The 26,020-nt window shown below is 36.5% G+C and overlaps 1 protein-coding gene across 1 annotated transcript; it reads left to right on the top strand.

Annotated features, from left to right (window-relative positions):
• The first annotated feature begins 421 nt into the window (after nucleotides 1-421).
• Nucleotides 422-25,338, top strand: irs2b (insulin receptor substrate 2b). Its single transcript, XM_695654.11, has 2 exons — nucleotides 422-3,808; nucleotides 21,335-25,338. The coding sequence occupies exons 1-2, from the start codon at nucleotides 625-627 to the stop codon at nucleotides 21,337-21,339; spliced, it is 3,189 nt and encodes a 1,062-aa protein (XP_700746.4). The 5' UTR covers nucleotides 422-624; the 3' UTR covers nucleotides 21,340-25,338.
• The last annotated feature ends 682 nt before the right edge of the window (nucleotides 25,339-26,020 follow it).

The following is a 26,020-nucleotide window of genomic DNA, read 5'->3' as shown; positions in this document are numbered from 1 at the left end:
ACTAGACACACTGTATCGGATTACAAACGCATTGCTCCCCATTTAGTCAGTACTTACTGGTTGAATTAACCACCCTGTTGTTCACTAAAGAACCAAAGAATATCTGGATATGCTATTCAAAGCTATTTTATTCCGTGTATGAGATGTCGAACGTGCTGTATAAATAAGAGAGCCTCTCTGCGACCTGCTCGCTCCGTGCGCAGCAATCCTCTGACAACTCTCCGACACCTTGGGATGTTCAAGCGGGGGCGGGGCTGCGAACAGGAGTAGAAGCTGATTGGTGCGTGGTGATGCCGTTCATACTTGGACCAATGAGCCCAATGAGCTGTTAAAGGGGGAGGATTCGCAGGTACGCCTTCCCCCGAAGGTTGCACCGCCTAGTTTCTGTGTGTGTGCGTATTTTTTTCTTTTTATTTTTTTTGTAACCAAAGCTGGATGTGTAGGACGTCACATGTTGTTTTTCCTCTTCACTCCAGTCACTTAGCGATATGTGTTATTTACTGTTAAACCGCTCTACGCAGCGAACGCGCACTCCGTGCCGGGTACAGAAGAGAATCTGACAGGATTATAACTGACTGACAGCACAAGTTGAGGAGGAAAAGTGAGAGTTTTTCTTCACAGCATATGAGAATGGCGAGTCCGCCGCCGACGGGAGGACAGCTGATTTCAGATATGACCGTGAAGAACAACAACCACGTTAAGAAATGCGGCTATCTGAGGAAACAGAAGCACGGACACAAGCGCTTTTTCGTGCTGAGGGAGCCGAGCGATGGCTCTCGCGCCCGGCTGGAGTATTACGAGAGCGAGAAGAAATGGAAAAACAAGTCGGCTGCTAAACGGGTTATACCTTTGGACTCGTGCCTGAACATCAACAAGAGAGCCGATGCCAAACACAAACACCTGATCGCCCTTTACACGAAGGACGAGTATTTTGCCGTGGCTACCGAGAACGAGCAGGAGCAAGAGGACTGGTTCACGGTCTTAACGGATTTAATGAACGAGGGGAAAGTGAGCGACGGCTCCGCGTCTAATTCGGCGTCATCCCTCGTCGGCTTTGATGAGGCGAACTACGGCGTGATAACGCCCGTCACCGCTGCTTACAAGGAGGTTTGGCAGGTCAATTTGAAATCTAAAGGACTCGGACAGAGCAGGAACTTAACAGGCGTTTACAGGCTGTGTTTATCCAGCCGGACCATCAGCTTCGTCAAACTTAACACCGAGAACGCATCGGTGATTTTACAGCTGATGAACATCCGCAGATGCGGACACTCGGACAGTTTCTTCTTCATCGAGGTGGGCCGCTCCGCGTCCATCGGACCCGGCGAATTATGGATGCAGGCGGACGACTCGGTGGTGGCGCAAAACATTCACGAGACCATTCTGGAGGCGATGAAAGCTATGAAAGAGATGTCAGAGTTCCGACCGCGCAGCAAAAGCCAGTCCTCAGGTACGAACCCCATCTCTGTGCCCACAAGGCGGCACTTTAACAACCTTCCGCCGAGTCAGACCGGGCTGCCGCGCCGCTCGCGCACTGACAGCATGGCAGCCACGTCTCCCGTGACGAAACTGACGTCCTGCAGGATCCGCACAGCGAGCGAGGGCGACGGCACTTTAGGCAGCCCCATCAGCCCAGGCGTGAACAGGACGCATTTGAGCCGCTCCAACACAGTGACAGCTCGCCCATGCAGAACATTTGAGTCTTCATCCTTGCAGCATAGCAAATCCATGAGCATGCCCGTGTCTCACTCCCCTCTCTCAGCTGCCAGCCCGGTCAGCCTGTCCTGCAGCAGCAATATAGAGGGCGGTCCTCGCCCATCCAGCTGCACAGCCTCTATATCAGGCTCCCCCAGTGATGCAGGCTTCATCTCCTGTGATGAGTGTGGCTCCAGTCCGGGTGATGTAAGACACCTTTTAGCAGCAAACCGAAGCAACACACCTGAGTCACTTGCTGACACACCCCCCTCACAGGAGGGCAGTGACCTGTACGGATACATGATCATGGAGAGACCAAGCAGCTTTGGCCAGCGAGGCATCCGGGCAGCAGGTGAGGAGATCTTAGGAGACCTGGAGAAAGCCTACAGGAAAAGGACACACTCCCTCACCATGCCTTACCAGAAGAGGGTGCCATCACAAGTGTCCTCAGCCTCACTGGATGAGTACACACTGATGAGAGCCACGTACACAACTGCAGGCCATTCGGGGCGCAGCTCTCACACTGCATCTCCAAAGGTCACATACCCTGAGGATTACGGGGACATTGAAATTGGATCATTACTGAAAAGTTCCAGTGGTAATATAGGTGATGATGGCTACATGCCAATGACACCAGGTGTGGCTCCGCAAGGGGGGAAGGCTGACAACTATATGCCAATGAGCTCAATGTGCGTTTCAGCTCCAAAGCAGATAATCAACCCCAGGACTCACCCCCTGACTATAGCTAATGGGTACAGAACTAGCTCTCCCAGCAGCTGTTCTTTGGAGGACAGTGGCTACATGAGGATGCTGTGCGGCTCTAAGTTCTCAATTGACAGCTCAGATGGGAAAATGACAAATGGCGAGTACCTCAACATGTCTCCTGTAGATTCAGTCACACCACCAGACTACTACCTGAGCCCTGAGTCTCCCCGTCTCAGACAACTTCACTCATTTAACTCTTTGCCCCGCTGTCATAAGCCCCAGCAGATGCAAAAGGATGCGGACAATGATCAGTATGTTGTCATGAACCCTCAGAGTCACAAGATTATAGAGGAGTCAGTAAAAACAGCATCCCCCCCTGCCCCATCTCCTCTAAGACAAAGCCGCACAGACAACCTCATTCTCCGGCACAGGATCAGCCGGCCCACCCGCCTCTCTCTTGACACTCTAAGGACATTACCCAGTATGAACGAGCATCCCAATCCATCTGAGCCAAAAAGCCCTGGGGAGTACATAAACATAGACTTTGGACATGTCGCTGAAAGTTGCACCCCGCCTTCTACTGCTTCCTTCGAGAGCCCAGCCTCATCCCTGGGATCGTTCGCCGATCAGAGGACGTCCCCCCTCTCTGATTACATGAACCTTAATGTGAGTTCACAGTCACCCAAATCTGGAAATGCCGCCCCATCTGATCGCTTGGAGCCCCTTCCAGAATGCACGTCATGTCCCACCCACACTGAGGAAGAGGAGGAAGATGAGAGGTACCAGTGCAAGGCACAGTTGGCACCAGCGGGCCCAGTTGATAAAGCAAAAGACGATTACACAGAGATGACGTTTGGCGTGTCTGCTTCCTCTCCGCCGCCTCAGCCCTCAGAAGGTGGGCAGACCATCAGCCCATCCTCCTGCTTGCAGAGGCTGACTGTGGACGAAAATGCTGGAGCGCCTGCTGTGGAGGCATTTCTGCTGCATGCAGCACCTCTGGCCTTGGTGGACCCTGATCGAGGTGCCAAGGTGATTCGTGCTGACCCCCAGGGACGCAGGCGGCACAGTTCAGAGACTTTCTCCTCAACCACCACTGTAACACCAGTGTTTCCCTCCTTTGCACATGACACCAGGCGGCACGGTTCGGCCTCTGTGGAGAACGTGTCTGTTTCGGTGAGAAACGGCGAAGGATCGGATGAAGAGTACAACAGTCCCATGTGCAGGGAGACGTCAGCTGGCTTTCAGAATGGACTTAACTACATTGCCTTAAACTTGATGGATGGAGGACTTGCCAGCTGTGATTCCCTTGTCCGGTTCAAAGCTGCTAGCTGCTGTAAAGAGGGCATCAATGGAATACACACTAGTCCGTATGCCAGCCTTGGGTTCAAGGACACGGCAACAACAGTAAAAGGTAAGCTTTTTGTTCGTTTTTTCCTTATTAGTTCATATTTATAGTCGTTCAATTCATATTTAATTTCACAAATGCAGTGCTTTTGTAGAATGATGATTTAGCTGTGTGAAATCCCTACAAAATGACACGACAGTTTGTTTTTGCTAAAAATACAACCGCACATTGCTCGTGCACTAGATGAATGTGGCACATGACAGATTCCCCTTTTATGTGAGAGAGCTAATTGAGCAACTTGAGTGTCAGAATGATGGAAAAGCCTCTTTAAAAGCTGTGGCGCAGTTTTTATTCTGAGACCGATCACTTCATTCGTGCCTGCAGGAGCATTTGGGATGAAAACAGCTCAGGTTTTTAATCCTTTGCACTACAGCTGCTTATTCCTTAAAGCGAACACTTTTGTTTGCAGGAGTGTTTGGATGTGGTCAGTTTAAGAGGATGTAAACGTGAAAGAGAGATGTCGTCAATTATTCAGCTGAGAATAAGGGAACGTTCCCGATATTTACATCATATTTGACTCATTCTCTGGATCAGAATTAGTCATTTGTATCGTACTTGAGTGAACAGTAGCCCAGATCAAAACAAGTGAGTCAGTTGTTTATCAGTTTTCAGGTCGAGGGTTTCAAGGGCTGGAATGCAGAACGTGTGCAAAGGTCGTTCAGTGAGGTTAACGCCGGCTTGTTTTTCCAACCTGCCAGGTTCCACTCAAGGAACAACCCACCTTTAGTTTATCAGTATGACTTAAAAAACAAAGTTGTTTGTGCAACTCGAAGATAAACATGTGGGCTGATTGACTCACGTGGAAGTTACATGCAGAAATGCGTGGTACGATAATAGCAAACAATTTTGTGTTTAATAGACGTCGAATAGACATCTAAGTGTAGACAGTTTGCTTAAAACTTGGACTGAAATTCGAATAGACATCTAAGAGTAGTTCAAAACCAGACTAGTCCTCAAATAGACAAATTAGACAGACTTTTTATGTCTAGTCATTCATTCCTGTTTGTTTGATGACTAGTCTAGTTTTGGTCTATTCTTAGACGTCTATAAGATTTGCTGTTAATGACAGCCTAAATTTAGCCTTGTTTTAGTCAAGACGACTATGTTTAGATGTCTATTAGACATCTATTAGACATCTTTTAAAATAAAAAATGCTTGCTGGAATAGATGTTGTTGGCAACCGTGCCTTTGAGTACGTGAGAAAGCTTTTAGAATGCACATAAGTGTCAAAACGAGTATAATACACCCTAGGGAGACTCTTACACTGACAAAAAGTCAAGGTGAAGGATTGCACTCGGAAGACAGCGAATTATTATCTTTCGAATGACACTTCAAGAGGATAGAAAAAGAAGCCTATCAAAACAACACACACACTCACTACACAAGGCAAATAGTCAACATCAGAAACTCAATTATGTTCTCTAGGGTGTGTGTGAGAGAGTGTTTGTGCTGGCTGAGCAGGTGTTTCTGCAGTTCTCTGTTTACCTCCACAAGTGGACGGAGCAAAAAGACATAGCCTCAGGCCACGGAAGTTCTAGAACAGTGGGAGGAGACCACCAAAAAAAAAAAAAACCCTCACACAAACATCGTCACACACAGCCACCCGGCTCTGTGATTGGTCGCTGACAACATTCCAGCAAAACAAAAGATGAGCCACAGAGACAGAACACAGAGCTCTTATTTGTGTTGAACAGTCTGATAGTCTTCCTGATAGGAACCTGCGCCAGTATGAGACCCACTGAGCAGAGATGAGCGCACGGATAGGCTGCGATCTGTTTACTACTCCAGCTTCTGTAATGCCACATTCCACTCCTTCCCTCCTTTCGTCACTTTTACTCACTGATTTGAATGGTACATTTGTGAATGGGGAGCAGGCACATACTTTGACAAACACGACTACATATTTACATAGCGTGCCGGATGTTTGACTCAGGTTTATGATGGTGCGTCATCATGTTTGGACTGATTAGTTATTTATCTCGGTGTTTTTCACATCTGCGTCCTTACAGAGTCACTAAAATACGTTGCCAGTGTGTTGTAAATCAACCCGATCACCTCTGACCTGGCCTTGGATTTAGAGGGCTATAGAGGTACACTCGAAAGCATAAAGAGCGCCATTGGCATTGAAGCTTTCGGCTGCCTTTTATTTCCTTGGATTGGATTCTTTCCATTTCTTCCTTCATAATAGCTCTAGAGAGGAGAGCAAACACTGTCTTATTAAAAATTTACTATTAGGACATCCCAAGAACTCATCTCAGAGAGCTGTGTGTTTCTGCAAGGAGCTCCCCCCCCCCCAAGAGAACAGTCTGTGTGAGGGGCCGGGCTAGCAGATGGTCGAGGCCAGGGTCGTGCACCTGCCATTCCAAGCAGTGCACAGTGGTTATCGGGCCCATCAGAGCCCTGACAATACACTAATGATTAGCGGCCATCTGCTGCCCCACACAACAGCCTAGAGAGATATAGGGAGATACAGTCAGATAACCAGTGTAAACAGTTGGCAAAAGCTGGAAATAAAAGTGAAATCTATCTTTTGTTTGGAGCCTCGAGTACCGCCCCTTCCCTGTCTTTTGATAGACTTGATTTAATTGATAAGTACAGCAGTGAAAGCGAGATTGTGTCTATTAATTTGCCTTTTATGTGTAGAGAAGACTCAAGCGACCATCCCCCATCACAACACACACCTATTCCATGGAATCCTAGTTTGCTATTCTCTTTTCCGTCATCTCTTTCTGAATTTCTAAGGTTTTTTTATATTTATTAATATTTTTGTTATCATTAACAATTATTATTGTCCACTGTTCTCTGTCATCCTAAGGCCAATGAGCAGTGGTGAGCCTGGGTGCGTGGTCCCTTTCAATGCTGCTTGCAGCTTTAATATTCTATTAGTCACTTTTGTTTATTCCTTTCTATGTCTATCACTGATCATAACTCAGTCGTCGCCTCTCTCTCTCTCTCTCTCTCTCTCTCTCTCTCTCTCTCTTTATATCCTTGTTCACCTCTTAGTCTTGTTGTTGTTGACTTTGTAAGTACCTGTTATTGTCGCAGATTTTATAGTGTTAAACTGATCCAAGATGTTCTGTTACACGATCTTACTGCTTCCCACTTTTAGCTGCACAGATAAGGCGGATTACACGCTGCCACAGATTAGACATTGTTGAGCAGCTTTGTTTGGTGACCAAGTAAATGACACACACACAACCACACACCACACACACAGGTAAATTCCACAATGTTTGCCATGTCTAGGTAATATTTCAGTGGATTAAAACAAGGAATTTAGCTTTAATTAAACAGCATATGACAATTACACAGACACACACACACACACACACACACACACACACACACACACACACACACACACACACACACACACACACACACACACACACACATATATAAATGTATAATATATGTATAATATATGTATAATATATATATATATATATATATATATATATATATATATATATATATATATATATATATATATATATATATATATATATATATATATATATATATATAATTTTTTATAAATATTTTTTATAAATATATAATATATTAAAATATATATATATTTTTTTACCAAACATATTTAGAGAAAGATAATACAATTAAATTACAACCTACAACATTTAAACTAAATTTATATATATATTTATATATACATATATATATATATATATATATATATATATATATATATATATATATATATATATATATATATATATATATATATATATATATATATATATATATATATATATATTTTTTTTTTTTTTTTTTAAAGTTTATATTTAATATTTTATTTTCTGTAACTATATAATTATTCATGCAAAATTAAATATAAACCTGAGATACAGTAAATAATATTGCCAATTCATGTTTTTTTTTGTTATCTTTTGTTCTAAATTTAAATAAGACATTATTTTAACATCTATAGTCATTTATACAATTATAAATTATTGGATTTTTTACTTTTTTGAGAATTACTATGATGTCAAATGTTATTTAAAAAGTCAGAATTATTAAACCTCTTGAATTATTAGCCCCCCTGTTTATATTTTTTCCCAATTTTTGTTTAACAGAGAGAATATTTTTCAACACATTTCTTAACATAATAGTTTTAGTAACTTATTTCTAATAATTGATTTATTTTATATTTGCTGTGATGACAGTAAATAATATTTGACTATATATTTTTTAATATTATTTATTTATTAATTTTCTCATTTTATTTACTTTATATTTATTTTCTATTTTATTTATTTATTCATTAATTTATATTTTACTACTACTTTTTTATTATTTTATTTTATTTACTATTTATTTTCTTATATTTATTTATTTTATTTACTAATTATTTAAATTTCTTTATTTTTTTAATTATTAATTAATTAATTTTAGTTACTAAATATTTTATTCAATTTATTGTTTATTCTATTTATAATTTTATGTGTTTATTTATTTATTTATTTATTTTATTTAATTTACTATTTTTTTCTATTTATTTTATATTTTATTCAATTGTTATTTAAAAATCACAGTGACAACATCAGTTTGGCCCAAAAACATTTTAAACATTCAATTATTGTCATTTGCTCATATTTTTCTTTTTCTTTTTTCCCACACATACAAACAGTTTTTCATTACTCTAGATTATTTCAGTGTAAAGTCTTAAACTGTACTTAACTTTGCATCATATGTTAACATCATACAAGTCAGAATTATTAGCCCCCCTGTTTATTTTTTCCCCAATTTTCGTTTAAGAGAGAACTGATTTTTTCAACAAATTTCTAAACATAATAGTTAGTAGTTCAGTTCTAATAACTGATTTATAAACTACCTTTATTCCAGCCAAAATAAAACAAATTAGCCAGAAGAAAATCTTCAGAAGAAAAAATATTATCAGACATAATGTGAAAATTTCCTTGCCCTATTAAGCATAATTTACAAAATATTTGAAAAAGAAAAAAAAAATCAAAGGGGTTTAATAATTCTGATTTCAAGTGTATTTATAAAACATCTAACTTTTATGTGTTTGTGTGTGTGTGTGTGTGTGTGTGTGTTTTTAACATGTGGCAATGAAAGAGTGGGATGTGGCTCGAAAACATCATCTGAAATTTGCATAAGACGCTCTTTAAGAGCACGTGCCGTGTGTGGGAATAATTGCATGGCATGTGGCCTGATTCTGAATGAATGCTCCTTTTCTCCCCTGCTGAGCTAAGTGATCTGAATGCATGTGTGGCAGGGGGAGCAGAATATGCGATACTTTAAAGTCATCAAATGAATTTAAAAGGCTCCTTTGCTGCAGCTTTTTTTTTTTTTTTTGATTTGTTAAACACAGGAAGACTGTGGGATCTGCTGAGCTCACACACTCTTATGCACACATTTTCTTATTCATGGACTGGCGTTTATTTCCATATGACTGCTGAGCTCTGTTGGCTTAGTTGGCTCTAGTGTTATGAGATTAGACCATGACATTTGCACATGAAGATCATCACACCACGCATACAGTATAACCTTTCGCCCAGACATCTCTCAGCCTCTCTTCCCATTGCTAATGATGTCCAGACTGTCTGTCATTGTAAAGTTAGGGTACCATTTGCTATTGAGCCAAAAGCTGTGTAAACATCCTTCACTGATACAATAGCTGTTAAAAGTGCTTTCAAATAGTGATTTATCCTTATTTATTATTTAGTAATTATCCTATTTATTTGTTTATGTATTTATTTTACTTTCTATTTATTTATTTATTTGATTATTTATTTATTATTCTGTTTTATTTATTTTATTTACTGTATATGTTATTATTTTTTACATTTTTCAATATTTTATTTGATTTACTATAGATTTTATTCTATTTATTTATTTATTTTATTTATTAATTATTTTTAATGAAAGAATGAATTAATTATTTGTATAAACTAATTATCTTATTCTATTTATTTTTATTCCATTTATATTTTATTTTATTTTTAAAATATATTTTCTATTTTATTTTCTATTTATTTATTTACATTTCATTTTATTTATTTTTATTCTATTTATTTGATTTAGTTTTATTTATTTTATTTACTATTTATTTTATTTTTTTATTTATTTTATTTACCAAATATTTTATGCTATGCATTTTCTATCATTTTTTTATATTTTATCTGTTTTATTTTTAGAATATATTTTCTAATTATTTTCTATTTATTTATTTATTTATTTATTTATTTATTATTTTTAAATTCATTTATTTGTTATTCTGTTTTATTTATTTTATTTACTAATTATTTCATTATATTTATTTTTATTCTATTTTTATTTTATTAATTTTGATTGATTGATTGATTGATTGATTGATTGATTGATTGATTGATTGATTTATAGGGGTGTAATGGATAATAACTGATCTAATCAGATTGGATCTAAACACAAAATTATGTTTTAATCCTAGGTTGTCAGTTGAATTATTAGTAAGCAGTAATTAAATGTAAACAGCGCAGAGTGAAAACATATGTATATTAGGCTCATGCATTAGCTCTTAAAGTAGCGGTAACTATTAATCAAACACTGAAAGACAAAATATCGCAACCCACTCCTAAATGTTGAACTTTTAGATGGTATACATAATTACTACTACATTGTATTTTTTTTTCTTTTTTTTTTTTTAGGTCCCTACTTAAATACTAAAACCAAAAAAAAAAAAATTGTATCTTTGTTCAATTATTTATTTGTGCAGATTTTAATTTGTCCTTTTTTTTTGCTGACTTACATTTTCTCTTATAATGTCTGCATTTTTGCATAATATTTTGTTGTTCTTTTCGCTCATATCCAAAATTTTTAAGAGTTTAGACTAATATGATTCAACGTGAAATTAATAGCTGCTCTAATGATTCATTTAATGTATTAAAGATCTTTAAAAAAAATCCCAAGTTATTTGTGAAGCTATGGTGAACCACAGGGCTCATTTGGACAATTTAGGTTTACTGACCATCTGTCAAGACTATATTTTAGCACCAATTTTTACAGTAGTCTAAACATATTGTATTTTTTCAGTAGCTGCTCCAGTGATTCATTTAATTTATTAAGGGTCTTAAAAAAGAAATAAACAAAAATTCCAAGCTGTTTTGTGAAGCTATGGTTAATATATTAGCAAAAAATATCAGCAAGTATGTTTACGGTAGTCCAAATTTATTGCAATGCTTTATATAGTATGAAAATTATCAATGGTGAAATTGTTGAAATAATTCCTGCTTGCTCAAACTCAACTGCTACAAATCACTGTCAGCACGAATATCGCTAAAGGGAGTGACATCGGAATATCCTACATGAATGAACGGAAACATTGTTATTTCTGCCCCTCGGGTTAAAACTGATACCCTCTACTATGATATACGAGACTAGCGTAGATAAATAAATTAGTAACACTAGCGCATGTTTACAGTGCAGTCAGTCACTCAGCTGCTTTTCTTCGTACTGTAAATACGTGTGTGTTTGCATGTGTATGCATATGAGAAAACAGTTGTGTGTTTTTATGTGTGTGTGTGTGAGAACGCCAGACTCTTTCTGGCCCGGCTGCAGGGGGGCTAAATTTAACCTGTGTGAAATAAATAAAAAATGAGTAGCAGGACAAATGTGCGTGTGCACAGGGGGCATTTTTTTGAAAGGATGAAAGGGGGGAGGGGGGGGCAGTGAGTTCACAGGCTGTTGACTTATGATGGTACAGCAGAGTCCGGATTACAGCTGCTTCAAATACCTGAACATTTCCAACAGGAAACAGCTTTATAACTGTATATATGTTTAGGAAGCGATATGTTGCACTCGGCTACATTGATGTTAAGACTTTTATGGGCTGAGGGATCAGTCTGAGAGACAAAACCTGAGGGAGAGAGAGGTAGATGGGGGAGGGGATTTGGGGTCAGAGGGTCCAACACGAGCTCACACTGCTGGTCTCCATCTGCTCCTACTGATATTTGACTGGGAATAACCACAATTAGCTTTTAGATTACTTTTAAGAGCTGTCAAAAGCTGTGTTTATTGATTTATTTTTTAAAAATATTTATATTTATAGTTGACGTGAGCATTGTTTTTGCTTAATTTAAAGCCACATATTCTAAGTTAAAACAGTTATGTCAGGTTATATAGTGAGGAATTTTGTCATAATGGGTTATTTGTTTATGAATTGAGCTATTGTTGTCATTCATATGTTTAAAAATTATTATTAATTAATTTAAAAATATTTATTATTTTTCAACTATTTTATGTATTATTAATTATTTACAAATATATGTTAATTAAAAAAATATTATTTTATATTATTTTAAGTATTTATAATAAAAAAATTAATAGTGTTACATTAATAAAATGTATGCATTCAACAGTAAACTCATTCATTCATTTTCATTTCATCAAGGGTTAATCAAGCAACAGCAGAATAAACCACTTACGTTAAACTAATTAATATAAAAATATTAACAAAATGTAAATTTACAACATTTGAAGTACTAATAAAGTGTTAGTAAAGAAATAATATAATAATAATAATAATAATAATAATAATAAAATTACAAAAAGCACACAAAATGAACAACAAAAACTAAAAAATTTGCTAAAAATAATATTAATAAAATAATAATAGTATAAGACTGTATACTAGCATGAAAATAACATTAATTGACATAAAAAGGAAATAACTCGACTTATAGGATGAAAATGCAAACTTTAGAAGGAACATTCAGATGGCACTTAGAGGTTTTTGCATTGGATCTCTTTATTTCCTGTTTGTTATCAAACTATTTCATAACTGTAACAAGAGGCAATTCAATCATAACCTAATGTAAATAGCTATCATAACATTGTTTATTAGTATGTGCTGCTTTTTGGATTCTTAGTAGCTATAGAAATAAATGTGTTTACATCCCTTTTAACAACAAAAAAAATTGTTTACATCCCTCAAAATTGTCTATATACAGTTGAAGTCAGAATTATTAACCCCCACCTTTGAATTTATTTTTCTTTTTTAAATATTTCTCAAATTATGTTTAACAGATCAAGGAAATTTTCACAGCATGTCTGATAATATTTTTTCTTCTGAAGAAATTCGGCTAGAATAAAATCCGTTTTTAGTTTTTTAAACTCCATTTTAAGGTCAAAATTATTAGCTCCTTTAAGCTATTTTTTTTCCCCTGACTGTCTACAGAACAGTCAATCGTTATACAATAACCTGCCTAATTACCCTAACCTGCCTAGTTAACCTAATTAACCTAGTTAACCCTTTAAATGTCACTTTAAGCTATATAGAAGTGTCTTGAAAACTTTAGTAAAACACTATTTACTGACATCATAGCAAAGATCAAATAAATCAACTATTAGAGATGAGCTATTAACTTAATATTAGAGATAACTATTATGTTTAGAAATGTGTCCGTTAAACAGAAATTGGGCAAAAAATAAAATAAACAGGGTGGCTAATAATTCTGACGTCAACTGTGTATTGTTACAAATATTTTGCCTACAGAGATTGGGTCAAAATTGTAGATGTGCTTAAAACTAAACGAATATATATATACTTATATATTCAGCTCTCAGGTTATGTTTTTTTTTTTTTAATAATAATAACAACCAATTGATGCTTATATATGTGTTCACATTCTCATCTGTAGTCTGCAGAAAACAAAGACACACTGTCTTGGCATACCATAATTTTATGTGTAGCACTTTAATGTGTAGCAGAGCAGGACACGCTGAATAAACTCTATCCGGATCAGCTTTTGAAGAAAAGACAGATAAAATATATATACAGATCCTCCCTCTGCTCATTCATCTCTCTCTCTCTCTCCCTCTTTCTATCTCTCTGTCTCTGTTGAGTGCTTGTCCCATGACCTCATTGCTCTTTTTCCCCCCCTCTCGTTCATTGGCGCTGGTTTTTTTTTTTTTTTTTCTGCCTTTCCGGATCGGAATGGGACATCCATGGAATAGCCAAGCTTCCTCTTGCTTAATTAGCTCTGTGAAATTCAAGCTGTCTCTCTGACCTCCCCACACACACACACTCACATGACTCTATGGCATCAGTGTGAATGTGAGAATCAGTGAGAGGGGGAAAGAGATCTCTGTCTGTTTTGAGGCTATAAATACATGACAGAAGAAGACCACCCGACATGGGGCTCTAAGAGGTCTGGGGTACGAGTAGCCAAGCTCAAGTTCACACCAAGTTATCCGCTCATGTTTGATGAGGCAGTATAGCGTCTTTGTTTTTTTGAGGTGATGTCTCTGATGCTCTGGGCAAAGTAGGTCAGGTCATTTACTGTAATGTCATTTTTCAGTTCATGGTGGGATGAACCCATGGATACGCATGACCTCCATTAGGTCATACAATTACTTCATGTTGTCGCAACACAAATCGATTTAGTTAGCATAATTTATTTACAAATTTAAGTGGATTGAACAAGAAAAAATTAAGTTGTCCCAACAAACCTTAAGAAATGTGTTGTTTCAACTAGAGCTGTGCAATATATCGTTTCAGCATCAATACTGCAATGGGTGCATTTGCAATAGTCACATCATAGGATCTGAATGTCTAGCTGAATGTTCCTGACCAGGAAAACAAATTTGAATACACTCATGATTTGAAACACTCATACCCATAAAGTGTTCAATTCGTTCAGCATTTCTGTGTGTTTTTATCATTTATTTTATTATGAGGAATTATGTTTATAACTTTATGCCGTTTTTTTTCACGTTGGATTATTAAATGTGTGTATCTGAATATTGATAGACTTCTAGACAATCATAAAGCACTGTATATTTGTTTTGTACAGTACGGTTACTCTACTGTATTTATTATATTTTATGTAGATCCACTCCCTTACAAAATAATTAGAATGTATCAAAAACTATAAATTCTTTCCAAATAGACCTTTTTATTTAATCTGGTTAAATTATGTGTTCATTATCGCAGTATATTTCATAGAAAGATAAAATAGCGCATGTCAGTTTTTTCCAATATTGTGCAGCCCTATTTTCAACTCATTTTAAATAGGTAGTTCAAATATGCTGCAAAAGTCATTTTTTAACATTATTAAAATATTTATGGAAATGTTAAGTTTTATGTCGTTTATTTAATAAATATAATACTCAACTCAACCAAAAATGTTTCAGATACCAACTAAAGTAAAATCTTATTTATTTATTTATTTATTTGTTCATTTATGTATTTGTTCATTTATTTATTTATTTATTTATTTATTTATTTATTTATTTATTTATTTATTTATTTATTTATTAATTTATTCATCTATTTATTTATTTATTTATTTACTTATTTAATCATTTATTTATATATTTAATAATTTATTTATTTATTTATTTACTTGTTTAATCATTTATTTATTTATTTGTTTATTTATTTATTTATTTATTTATTTATTTAATCATTTATTTATTTATTTATTTACTTATTTACTTATTTATTTATTTATTTATTTATTCATTTAATCATTCATTTAATCATTTATGTTTGTTTGTTTGTTTGTCTGTCTATTATTTGTGTGTGTCTGAGAGTGTGTCAAGCGTATATAGTTTCTCTGTTTTTTTTTTGTTTTTGTTTTTGTTTTTTTGAATCAATAAAAACAAACTGTTCTCCAGAATCTTCTATTTGTAAATTGAATTATGTTGGTTTTCATGCTATTTTTTGATTCACTAAATAGAAAAGGCTCGTGAGTTGTTGTTTTTTTTTTTTCTTTTTTTGTGAAACAGTCTAAACTGATATTGGTAGGGTTTTTGGGATTCACTACAAAAGAAACAGCTCATTAGTGTCATCTGTTTGTGAAATGAACAGCACTGGTTGTTTTTTATTGGCTACAAAGAATCAGCTCATTAAAATCAACTTTTTGTGAATCATCCTATACCCTACTTCTTGATCCACTACAACGAATTGGCTTCATTAGAGTCTATTGTTTGTACATCAGACTCCAGCAAACCCTTTGTGGGATCCAATGTTGGGGGTAATGCATTACAAGTTACGTAATATTGCTTTTCTAAGTAAAGAGCAAAGTAACGCATTACTTTTAGGAAATAAGTAAGAATATTTGAGTAAGAAAAATAGCTAAATTAAAATTAGTCACAATGAATCATGCAGTCAATGAGAGAATGTGTTCATTAATTTGAATGCATCTGAGAAAAGGAGATTGTCTCAATGTACAGTGATTTTACTGTAGGTAAATAGTACAAAATTAGCAAACATATTGCTTTAAACCTTCAAGAATCTCTATATGTGGCATGTATAGCTCTAATATCAGGAAGTTCTCAGATAACATTTTCCTAAAATATTATTTTTTGATGTGTTTTTTTCAAAGATAAGTGTAGGTGTAGGTTATACAGTGCATCAAGAGATCAAGAGAGATCAAGAGATCAAGGCTCAGCCAGATAATAAAAATAAATGAAAATTAACTTAAAAGTAATGTTACACATTATTTGCCATAAAAAGTAACTAAGTAACGCAACTAGTTACTTTTGGGGGGAGCAACTCAATATTGTAATGCATTACTTTCAAAAGTAACTTTCCCCAACACTGGTTCATTGGTTCAGCACTTGCTTTAACCAATTTAACAAATTCAGTTACACACATATTCAATTTGGCGATTAGTTAAATTTCGAAGAAAAAATAAAAATGACATACTATAATCTTGTGATTGTCCACATTGGACCACATGAATTGGCCTAAATACTAGGGCTGCATGATATTGGAAAAAATGGAATATTGCGATATTTTGTTTTTCTCCAATGTATGTTGTAATATGAATACAATTTCACCAGATGACTTAAATATTTCTATATGGAAAGGCTGAATAATTGTAGATTGATTGAGATCTTTTCTATAAGGAAGTGAATCATGCATAAAATACAAAAAAAAAAAAAAAAACAATCTACGATACATACAATAGAGAAATAAAACGTGTTTTAGTGATTTCCGAGGACTCTAACCATATTCAGGTACAGTAATTGAAGAATCGCATGCAAAATTATACTGCGTAGTCTTCATTGAACAAATAATTCAATGCAAAAAATCATTATTAAAGTTACAAAGGGTACAATTTGTTATGTTTAAATGCATTTAACATACTTTTGCCGTAAAAACATGCGACTAATAAATTATAATCCAGACTCAACATTGCACATGCTGCAATGTAACTATTGCAAATGATCACATTGCGATATCGATGCTGAAACTATATTATGTAGCCCTACTAAATACTATTCAAACCACACTTTGCTTATTTTTAGGGTTTTTCCAAATGGTGTTTGGAAAAAACACATAACCGCACAGTTGTTGCTATCATAGATATGGTCTTTCTTTAATTGGTGTTTGGCTGTGAGGGGGTTTTCAGGGTGACGCCGCCTTGTAAACATGTTTTTCACTGTGTTTTCCCACAGTCTCTGTAGTAGTAAGAACAACAGGAAAACACCTACTCCTCTCTCTCTATCTCTTTCTCTTTCTGTCTTCACTGTTTGGCCATGAGCAAACAGATCTGTCAGCACTTAGCTGGAAGAGTAATACTTCGGCAATACCACACAGAGGGAGGTATCAAAAGATGAGGCACTTTTACGAGCGTGAAAGCGCTTGACCTCTCGCCTTGACTTTACCCATAGAACTCAATTCCACTGACGTCCATGGGAACAACTTCCATCCCAGTCATAGTGGATGTTGTGATATCGGGCTCACATGCGGAAGTGTCGGGAATGCGTGCGGGTATAGTCCAGATAATGGCAGCGATTATGGTCATGCCGCATAGCCGATGGCCGTGAATCAAGGGTTTGTTAAGTGTGTGTGAGAGCGAGTCTAGTTCTATGAAAACAGCTCTTGTTCCAGGCGGAAGAAAAGCAGGAGGAGGCGATGGGAAGGGGAGGGGGGGGGAGGCGCTAGCAAACAGCCCACGAAGGGTTTGTGTTCGCAGAGACTTCCGCCCCAGTGTGAGGCCTACATGCAAATGAAACCTCGCAAACAAGTACAGCGGGTGAAAGGTCAGGATAGCGATCTCGTCTTGTAAACAGAGCCCAGACATTAGCAAGAGAGAAGCAAATGACGCTGTGATGTTTACATTTCAAACATAAAGGTGGCATTTTTATGTGTTGTGAGAGATTGTTTACACTTACTGGATGCAGCTTGCTTTTTGTATGTGCTGATTTTTATGTGGTCAACAGTTATTAACACATTAAAAATTGTTTTATTAATGCCAGAAGGACAACATATCTTTCCGATAGACTTTTTTAAAGCCATTTTGTCTATATAGAAATATATACTCAACATTTTTAAGCAAAATTGGGATTTTGGAGGTCTAAAAAGACAAATACTTTGAAAACAGAAGACCTTTTTTTGCATCTTCACAGCATCATTGTCCTGTTAACATACTTGAAGGCATCATATACAGAAGATGTTTTAAATTACATAATTATTTGTTTGGGCACATCAAATGATTGAGATATCGGTAGTAATAATTTGACAGTTTGTTTATGTGATATAGATATTGTAGTTTAATTATTAACAGCTATGTTCTATCAAAGAAGTTAATTTGTTTTAGGTAAAATTGTTGCCATGTTGTACAAATTCAAACAAACTTATTTAGACTATGGCATGTTTTTTTTATAAGTTGTTGACATTTTAAGACTTTTAATTTAAAAAACAAATGTTTCACACACTCTTTGTTGTATAGAATGCAAAAATTTTAAAGCTCATTATCTCAAAATCAGCATCAATATCACAATCAGCAATAGTCACATCGTAAAGATATTCAAGATGTCCAGTCTGAATCATAATTGACCAGGAGCTACAGAACTGTATTAAATTACTGTATTTATGGAGTTTATGATTTATGAAAAAAAAAATTATTTCTTAGAATTTTTGTCTTGTCGTCACTTTAGACCAGGGGTCTCAAACTCAATTTACCTGGGGGCCGCAGGAGGCAAAGTCTGGGTAAGGCTGGGCCGCATAAGGGATTTTACAAAAAAAAAAAGTCCTCAAATGTCATTATTAACAGTTTTAATTATTTCTTCTGAACATGAAGTGTCCTGAACATTAATAGAACATTGAGTGAAGATTATGAACAGTTCTTTTGAACATGGCATCTTTTGCCTACTCCTTGCTGCCAGAGACTTGACAGCGCTTCTACTCACAAATCTGAACCACATTTGGCTTTAGAGCGGAAGCAGTTGAGACCCTCAGTATGGCTTGTGGGAACTCACTCAAAACTTCCATTCCCTCACCTAAAAAAAAGGCGTATATATGTATAAATAAAACACCCCCACCCCACTCCAGTCACATCAGTCTGTACCAGTCTGTATCAACCTATAATATATATTAGATGCAGGCTGTAGCTAGGTAGGTGGCAGGCTGCAGATAGGTAGCTAAGTGGCAGGCAGGGGCGGGAACAGCTTACCTTGGTTCTGGTCGGCGCGAGTTCCCTGCTTTAAGCCTAACACTTCCCGCCCGTCACATCGTCTAACAAAGGGGCGGGGTGCGTGGTGACGTCACCGGCATCCCCGCCCCTTTGTTTACACGGCGGGCGGGGAATGCCAGTGACCGCTGTGTACGGATAGAATCAGCGGAGCGGGGAGCGCTCTCTCTCCCCGCTCCGCTGATTCTGTCAGTGTACAGCGGTCGGCCACAAAATATTGCACTGAGGGCCGCAAATGGCCCGCGGGCCGCGAGTCAGACCCCTGCTTTAGACATATATACATACACATTTGGACTAGAAACGTGACAAAGTAAGAAAAGCATTTGTTTTTTGCATTGTGATTATTCAATTTCTGTTGACAAATACTGTTAAACTCCTCAGAAAGCCATCAAATAGAGCTATTCAAACCATCTATTCATTGCAGAAAAATTTGCTACATCAGATTTTTCCAGTATCGTGCAGCCCTACACAGAACCTTTAACAAAATGTGACCACAAATTAAAGTAATAGTTAAATCTATTGTTTACTTGTGTATGCACTAGTTGCAAACTTGTCTGAGTTTCTTTCTTCTGTTGAACAAAAGAAGTTAGTCTGAAGAATGCTGGAAAGCAGCAGCCATTGACTTCCATAGTATGTTTTTCTCCTATTATAAACATCAATGGCTACTTGTTCCTCAGAAAACATTGTTTTGTGTTCAACAAATAAAAAAAAAACTTCACTTTAGGAATGTACTTTCACATAAAATGGCATAGCACCAGGTACACAATGCAAAAAGGCGTTAAATATTACGTTAGATTTAGGTTGTGATGTCAGATGACCAAAATTCAATGTCTTTCCAGCGTCTAAGGACAACGTTAATATTCAAAAACAACGTTAAATGATGCTCATATTTGGTTGTTTTTAGGCTGTGTTGGAAAAAGACCAAAGTCCGTTGAGCCAACATCTTAAACCTTCAACATCTTTAGACGTTGATATTTAGTTGATTTAAGATTGGATGTTGGGTTCTGACGTCAACCTAATTTTCATTTCCAAAATGCAACGTATCCACGACGTATGGGTACAACATCAATCTGACATCATGTTGACATCCTGTGCCTGCTGGGATACTATTATTTGTAATTTTGTCAATTACTTTTTTTTTTTGTTAATTCAACGTTTGTGTGAATCCAGCCTGATCTCACGAGGAAACGTAACTATATTACGTTTTGTCAGTTTAGTGGCTAATTCATACAAATTCGTGGTTCAGTTGTATGTAAATGTACGATTTTAAAAAGGAGGTGTGGCACCAAACCCCACCCCTAAACCCAACCATCATTGGGTGATAAGCAAATCGTATTAAATTGTACGAATGAGATCATAAGAATTAATACGAATAAGCCACGAAATCAAAACGTTACAAATTGCTGTAAGATAGCGCTGGTGAATGCTCAAGCACCTCCATCAACATATCCAAGTTACAAATACATATATTTTTACATGTAGACACACACACACACACACAAAAAGAAAATATGATATTCATTGATTAAGTGTATATGCAGATTTCCAAAGAAAATCCAATAAATTTTATACTTTTTATTTGAAAAATGCATTTGATATGCAAACAATTACATGTTAAATAACAGTTTACATGCACATTCCGTAACAGCTAACACTGTGTTGAGTGTGTGTTGTATTCCTGTGCTCTTTCCGTCAGCTGCATAGTGCTAAATGTCAGCGAGTGTTTCCCTCGTCTGTCTCCGAGCACCTGCCACTTCTGTTGCTCCCAGCGAAAGAGCACACATTCCATACTTGGTAAAGGAGAAAACGAAGGGGAGCCTGTAACCTTTTATCCCCCCGCTAGCCAGTTTCATTCCTTGTGTATAAATCAAATACGGATGAAGAAGAAGAAAAAAAAAACACACATGAAAACACTCACAGAGGAGTATGATAATATTTCAGAAAAATGGCCAAACATTAGTGAATGCCCATAAAAGGCTGTTACATTGTGTGACGGATCTCAGGGAACATTGTGTTTTATTGGTTTCTCTTGTCTGGATATTTATAGACATCACATTAATGCGCCTCTATCTCTCTCTCTTTTCAGACTAAACAGAGCCAGTCTCTTCATTGAAGCCTTCTTCTTCTGCATCTGGACGAGTGGAAGAAAGGAGGCGCTCGTGTGGACAGATGGTCCATGCCGTCGATACTGCTGCTGCTACTACAACTTCAGTCCTCGGCTGAACTTTGACCTCCCGGAATTCATTCGCACAGACACTTGACCCGAGGCCTAACGAAGACTCAGACACAGAGGCAGGACTTCCTGTCCATGTGTTACTCACTACAATCTCTTCCCTCGACTTTTGTGTTCGTCACAGACCTTTTTCTTTCCACTGGTTTTGTTACGAGGACTTCGAGTGGCCAGTGTCCCCGACCCCCTGAAAAACAACCTGTGAACCAAACATCTGATATGCATGCACGCACACCTACAGTCGATTATTTATTGGTGGTGAGCGTTCATGTATGCGCGGGCGGTTGCAACACTGCACAGAGGTGGCATTTCAATTTACGCAACAATTCGAATATCGGAAAAAAAGCAGTCACTTGAATACCCTACCTCAGAACGAGCCAGGTTATGACTTACAAATATATATATGAATATATATATACGGAAAGAGAGAGAAAGAGAGAGAAATTAATTTATTTTTGCAAGTGAATGTTTTCGTAAAAAAAATAAAAATAAAAAAAATACAAACAAACACCAATCCAAAGCCTTACTAACTGTACTGTCAAACAGTGTTTTCTGGAGGACCTGCATACGCTCACAACACAAAGAGTATCAAAGAGAACTGTTTGCCATGCTAACTGAATGTCTAGCACTGCGGCGCTGGAAGCTCTTGCGCTGCGCTCAAAGATCTATTAACGTTATTTTGCAGATGTTTAATATAATGCTATTTAATCTGAGCTGGTACCGGAAACGGATGGCCGCCCTGTGGCCATCCCCGCACATATGCAAAGCAGGCTTCCAGAGTTATCAGTTTTGGAAGGAAGCCACACGCGATTAACACACCAACCGCTAGATGAATGATGTCTGTGCCTCAGGTCAGAGAAGCCAAGCCTAGGCACGCTAGCACACTTTAACTCACTGTCTTTAAACCTTAAAGGGATGGTTCGCCCAAAAATGTACACTCACTCACCCTCAAGTGCTTGCAGACCTTTATGAGTTTCTTTCCTCTGTGTAGCCGCTAGCTATGTTTCCATTCAAAAATGCAAATTGGACTGATTTGCATAGAGTGATCGGCATGACCCACGGCGCCTGCCTTGTGTGTAGTCATGCATTTATACTTCTGCACTCTGTTTGTGTTGCTCTGCAATAACACTTCCAAAATGCTATTCAGCAGGTATTTATGTTCCTCAGTAGGTATTTATGTTTAATTTGTTGTGTTTTATTTCTGAATGCTACCGTAATCTACAAGTAGCAAAAACTTGCTTATTTAAAGGTGGGAACTGACGAACGTGCAACAACATTAATCATAATGTAAAAACAAAACAACAGTTTACATCTAGAGCTACTTCACAGGACTTGACGCATGTAAACACTCACTCCAATGGGTTCACGTTGCTCTCAGCCCCGCCCCCACTTGTCACAGCTACCAAGCTGACCAATAGCAGAGCTATGCGTCTTTGTGACATGTGGTTTCATTTTTTAAAGAGGTGCGGATAAATGTTGGCGTCAGCCATGGTAAGTGCTATGCGAACACCGGAGCATACGCATACAAGCGCTTGACGCAGAAGTATTAATCAGCCTTCTTACGCAAAACTTGAATATTGCATAAAACAATTTTTGTTTGCACAAAATTTTCTCATAAATTGGAGGCAAATATGAAAAAGAAAAATGGAATTTGCTGCAGTTCAAAAAGCCAGCATGGGCCTTCTTACATAAAAAATTACTTGCGTAATGAAGATTTAACGTAATGAACGCACAACGACTTTTGGTGGCGTGAGCTCAGCCGCTAAAAACAGTACTAGGGGTAAAATTACCGAACTACTTTGATGACAAACTTTGGCCCAGGGATTTCAGAATGGCCAAAACAACTTTTCAGATGCTGCGCAATTTAACGCTCCGCTGGTTTATTCGTTAATTCCATTGCGGCTCACTTCCAACATGAAAGCAGATTGCCAGTTGCATTGTATTATGTACTGTTAACATGTCGCGTCTTTTCCCTTCGCAAGTTCGTAACTTCCAATGGAGGTGAGTGTATATTCTAGACACACCTAGTTGAAAATATCTCAACTTTTCAGAATGCCGTAAGTGCATTGTGAGTCATGTGACAAGAATTGACGAATCAGCTTCATACTTTGTATGAAATGTACAATTTTCGGTAGACTAATTACTTGAGACCAACACAGAACACCCAAACACTGTTGTGCTTTTTCAGTTTCTTCATAAATAAAACTTGTATCAGAGCTGCAGCAATGCTTTGTCAGCTTGTCATACTTATAGAATTCAGTTGGCAGTCGATTCGCAATGACAAAATAGCGCAAACGCAAATCGCTTTGAAAATGGTGACGAAAGCGATGCAAAATCACTTTTTTATATGAAATTTTAATTAGATTTTTTTATTTTTAGTTCAAAATTAAAATAAAAGAACTAAGATTAAAAAAAATTTATTTAATTTATTTCTTCTAATTTACTAAATTTTATTCGGTAAATTTGTTCCCATCATAGTTTATACACATTTTTTTATTATCGAATAAAAAGTTTATCCTACTCATAAATTTCATACTCGCAATTTCAAAATGATTCTGTTGATTCCATAAAGCATTTTTAATCCGACATATAGCTACTGACATCCATAATAGTGAAAAAGAAAGTCTGAGGTTTATCCTCTTTTGGGTTCAACGGATGAAAGAAACTCAAGTAGGTTTGAAACAAGTGTAGAGTGACAGAAATTTCATCTTTGGGGCGAACTGTCAAGTTAACAACCCAAAAGCCTCTGCTGACTTTCCCGCCTCTCATGCACTGCTCTGAAAAACGCAGGCTTCCCTTTGCCTTACATCCGCAGCCGTGGAGAGTGATGATTCAGGGACGTCTCAGAAGGCCTGACACCATTAATGCTGCTCCCTATACCGTCAGACAGGGGTAGACCCGTCAGAACCAATGCTTTGTCTTGCACTTACAAACTCCCTAGATTGTAACACAAGACACTTTTGAATGTAGAGTATTCTGGAGATGAAACGGCACGGACTAAACATCCACAAACAGACTGATTGAGAGTTGTTTAGTTCAACACACACACAACACGCTCAACTTGACTTAAGTATATGAAAACGTTTGCCTAGAAAGCTGTATATAGTGTATATAGAGATTGCAACTGATGTTTTTAAGTTAAAGATTATAACGTATGTCTTTTTTTTTTTTGTAAATTAATAAATATATATGTATGGTATGTGTTTGAATGACGTTTCCCCCCAAACAACTAAAGCACTAATGAAGGTACTTGCCAAGGGCTGAACTTTTTAGCCTGGCATATTTTTTCTTTTTCTAAATCTTCAGTATGTTAAAAAAAATAGATGTACACTGTACGAGAAATGCCACTTCAAGGATATTTGATAATGATGTATAAAATAAGAGCGAATTCATTGAATACTTGATATTTCAGACAAATAGGTACAAATTCTCCAACGGCATATGCAATATTTACATGTTTTTATAAAGATTAGTTTACAGAAAGGAACCAAATGTATAAATACTGTTAATATATTTAAAAACCTTTTTGCTGTACACAGTTTTCTGCCAATTTTAAATGGAAAAGTGTTTTTATTTCCTCTGTTTTTTGCTATTGAATCCTAACAGTAATTTCAGCAGCGTTCCGATGCGAACGCTGTTTCTCAGTAAGGAAAGCTTGAATATTTCAATGCCTGAGCGAGTTTTTTTTTTTTTGTTGTTGCTTTTTTTTTTCTGTGTCTTCCATTGTAAATACTTCATATTCTTTGCATTGTGATGCTACTTAGAAATGATAATTTAAACTTAGTGTATTTAGCATTGCTTTAGAAACTGTACTGATTCTGAATAGCCACATGCAATAAAAATGTAACATTATTTAAGAAGCTCTGGGTCTCCGCTCGTGTCTGTTTCATAGCTTATAAATTGTGGAGCTTCCTGAGAACAACCTGGCTCAGTCAGACAACAGATGTCTTCATTTGTCATCTGAGCAATGTCCCAGACACCACACACACACACACACACACACACAGACACACACACACTACACTACAACTTAACGCTCATAAGGCATCTGTAAGAAATTACACATTTCATGAATGAATAGTTGTAGATAGTGTTTTGAAAATTTATATGATTATATATCATTTTATTATTGACTACAAACATTTATTGTAACTCAAACTCAACTTTTTATTGAAGAGTCAACATGATTTTGTTTTTACGCAAAGTTTTTACCGTGGTATCACTGCATTTACATCTCTTTTTGAGGAATAAAAAAAGAAAATTAATGTTTATTTGACAGTATATTTATATAAAAAATGCTTTTATTACAGAAATAAATTTCAATGGAATGGTTAATTTTATACATAAATCGGTTATCAGAAATGATTCAATAAAACATATTATGTTTAGAAATGTGCTGAAAAAATTTCACTCTGTTAAACAGAAATTGGGGGAAAAATAAACGGGAGCAAAGAAAATTTTCACAGGATGTCTGATAATATTTTTTTCTTCTGGAGAAAATATTTTATTTTAGTTGCTAGAATAAAAGCAATTTTACATTTT

This window comes from Danio rerio, chromosome 9, assembly GCF_049306965.1.
Source record: "Danio rerio strain Tuebingen ecotype United States chromosome 9, GRCz12tu, whole genome shotgun sequence".
Classification (NCBI taxonomy): Eukaryota; Metazoa; Chordata; class Actinopteri; order Cypriniformes; family Danionidae; genus Danio; species Danio rerio.
The sequence above is the reverse complement of the archived record's forward strand: the minus strand, read 5'-3'. Positions and strand labels throughout refer to the sequence as shown.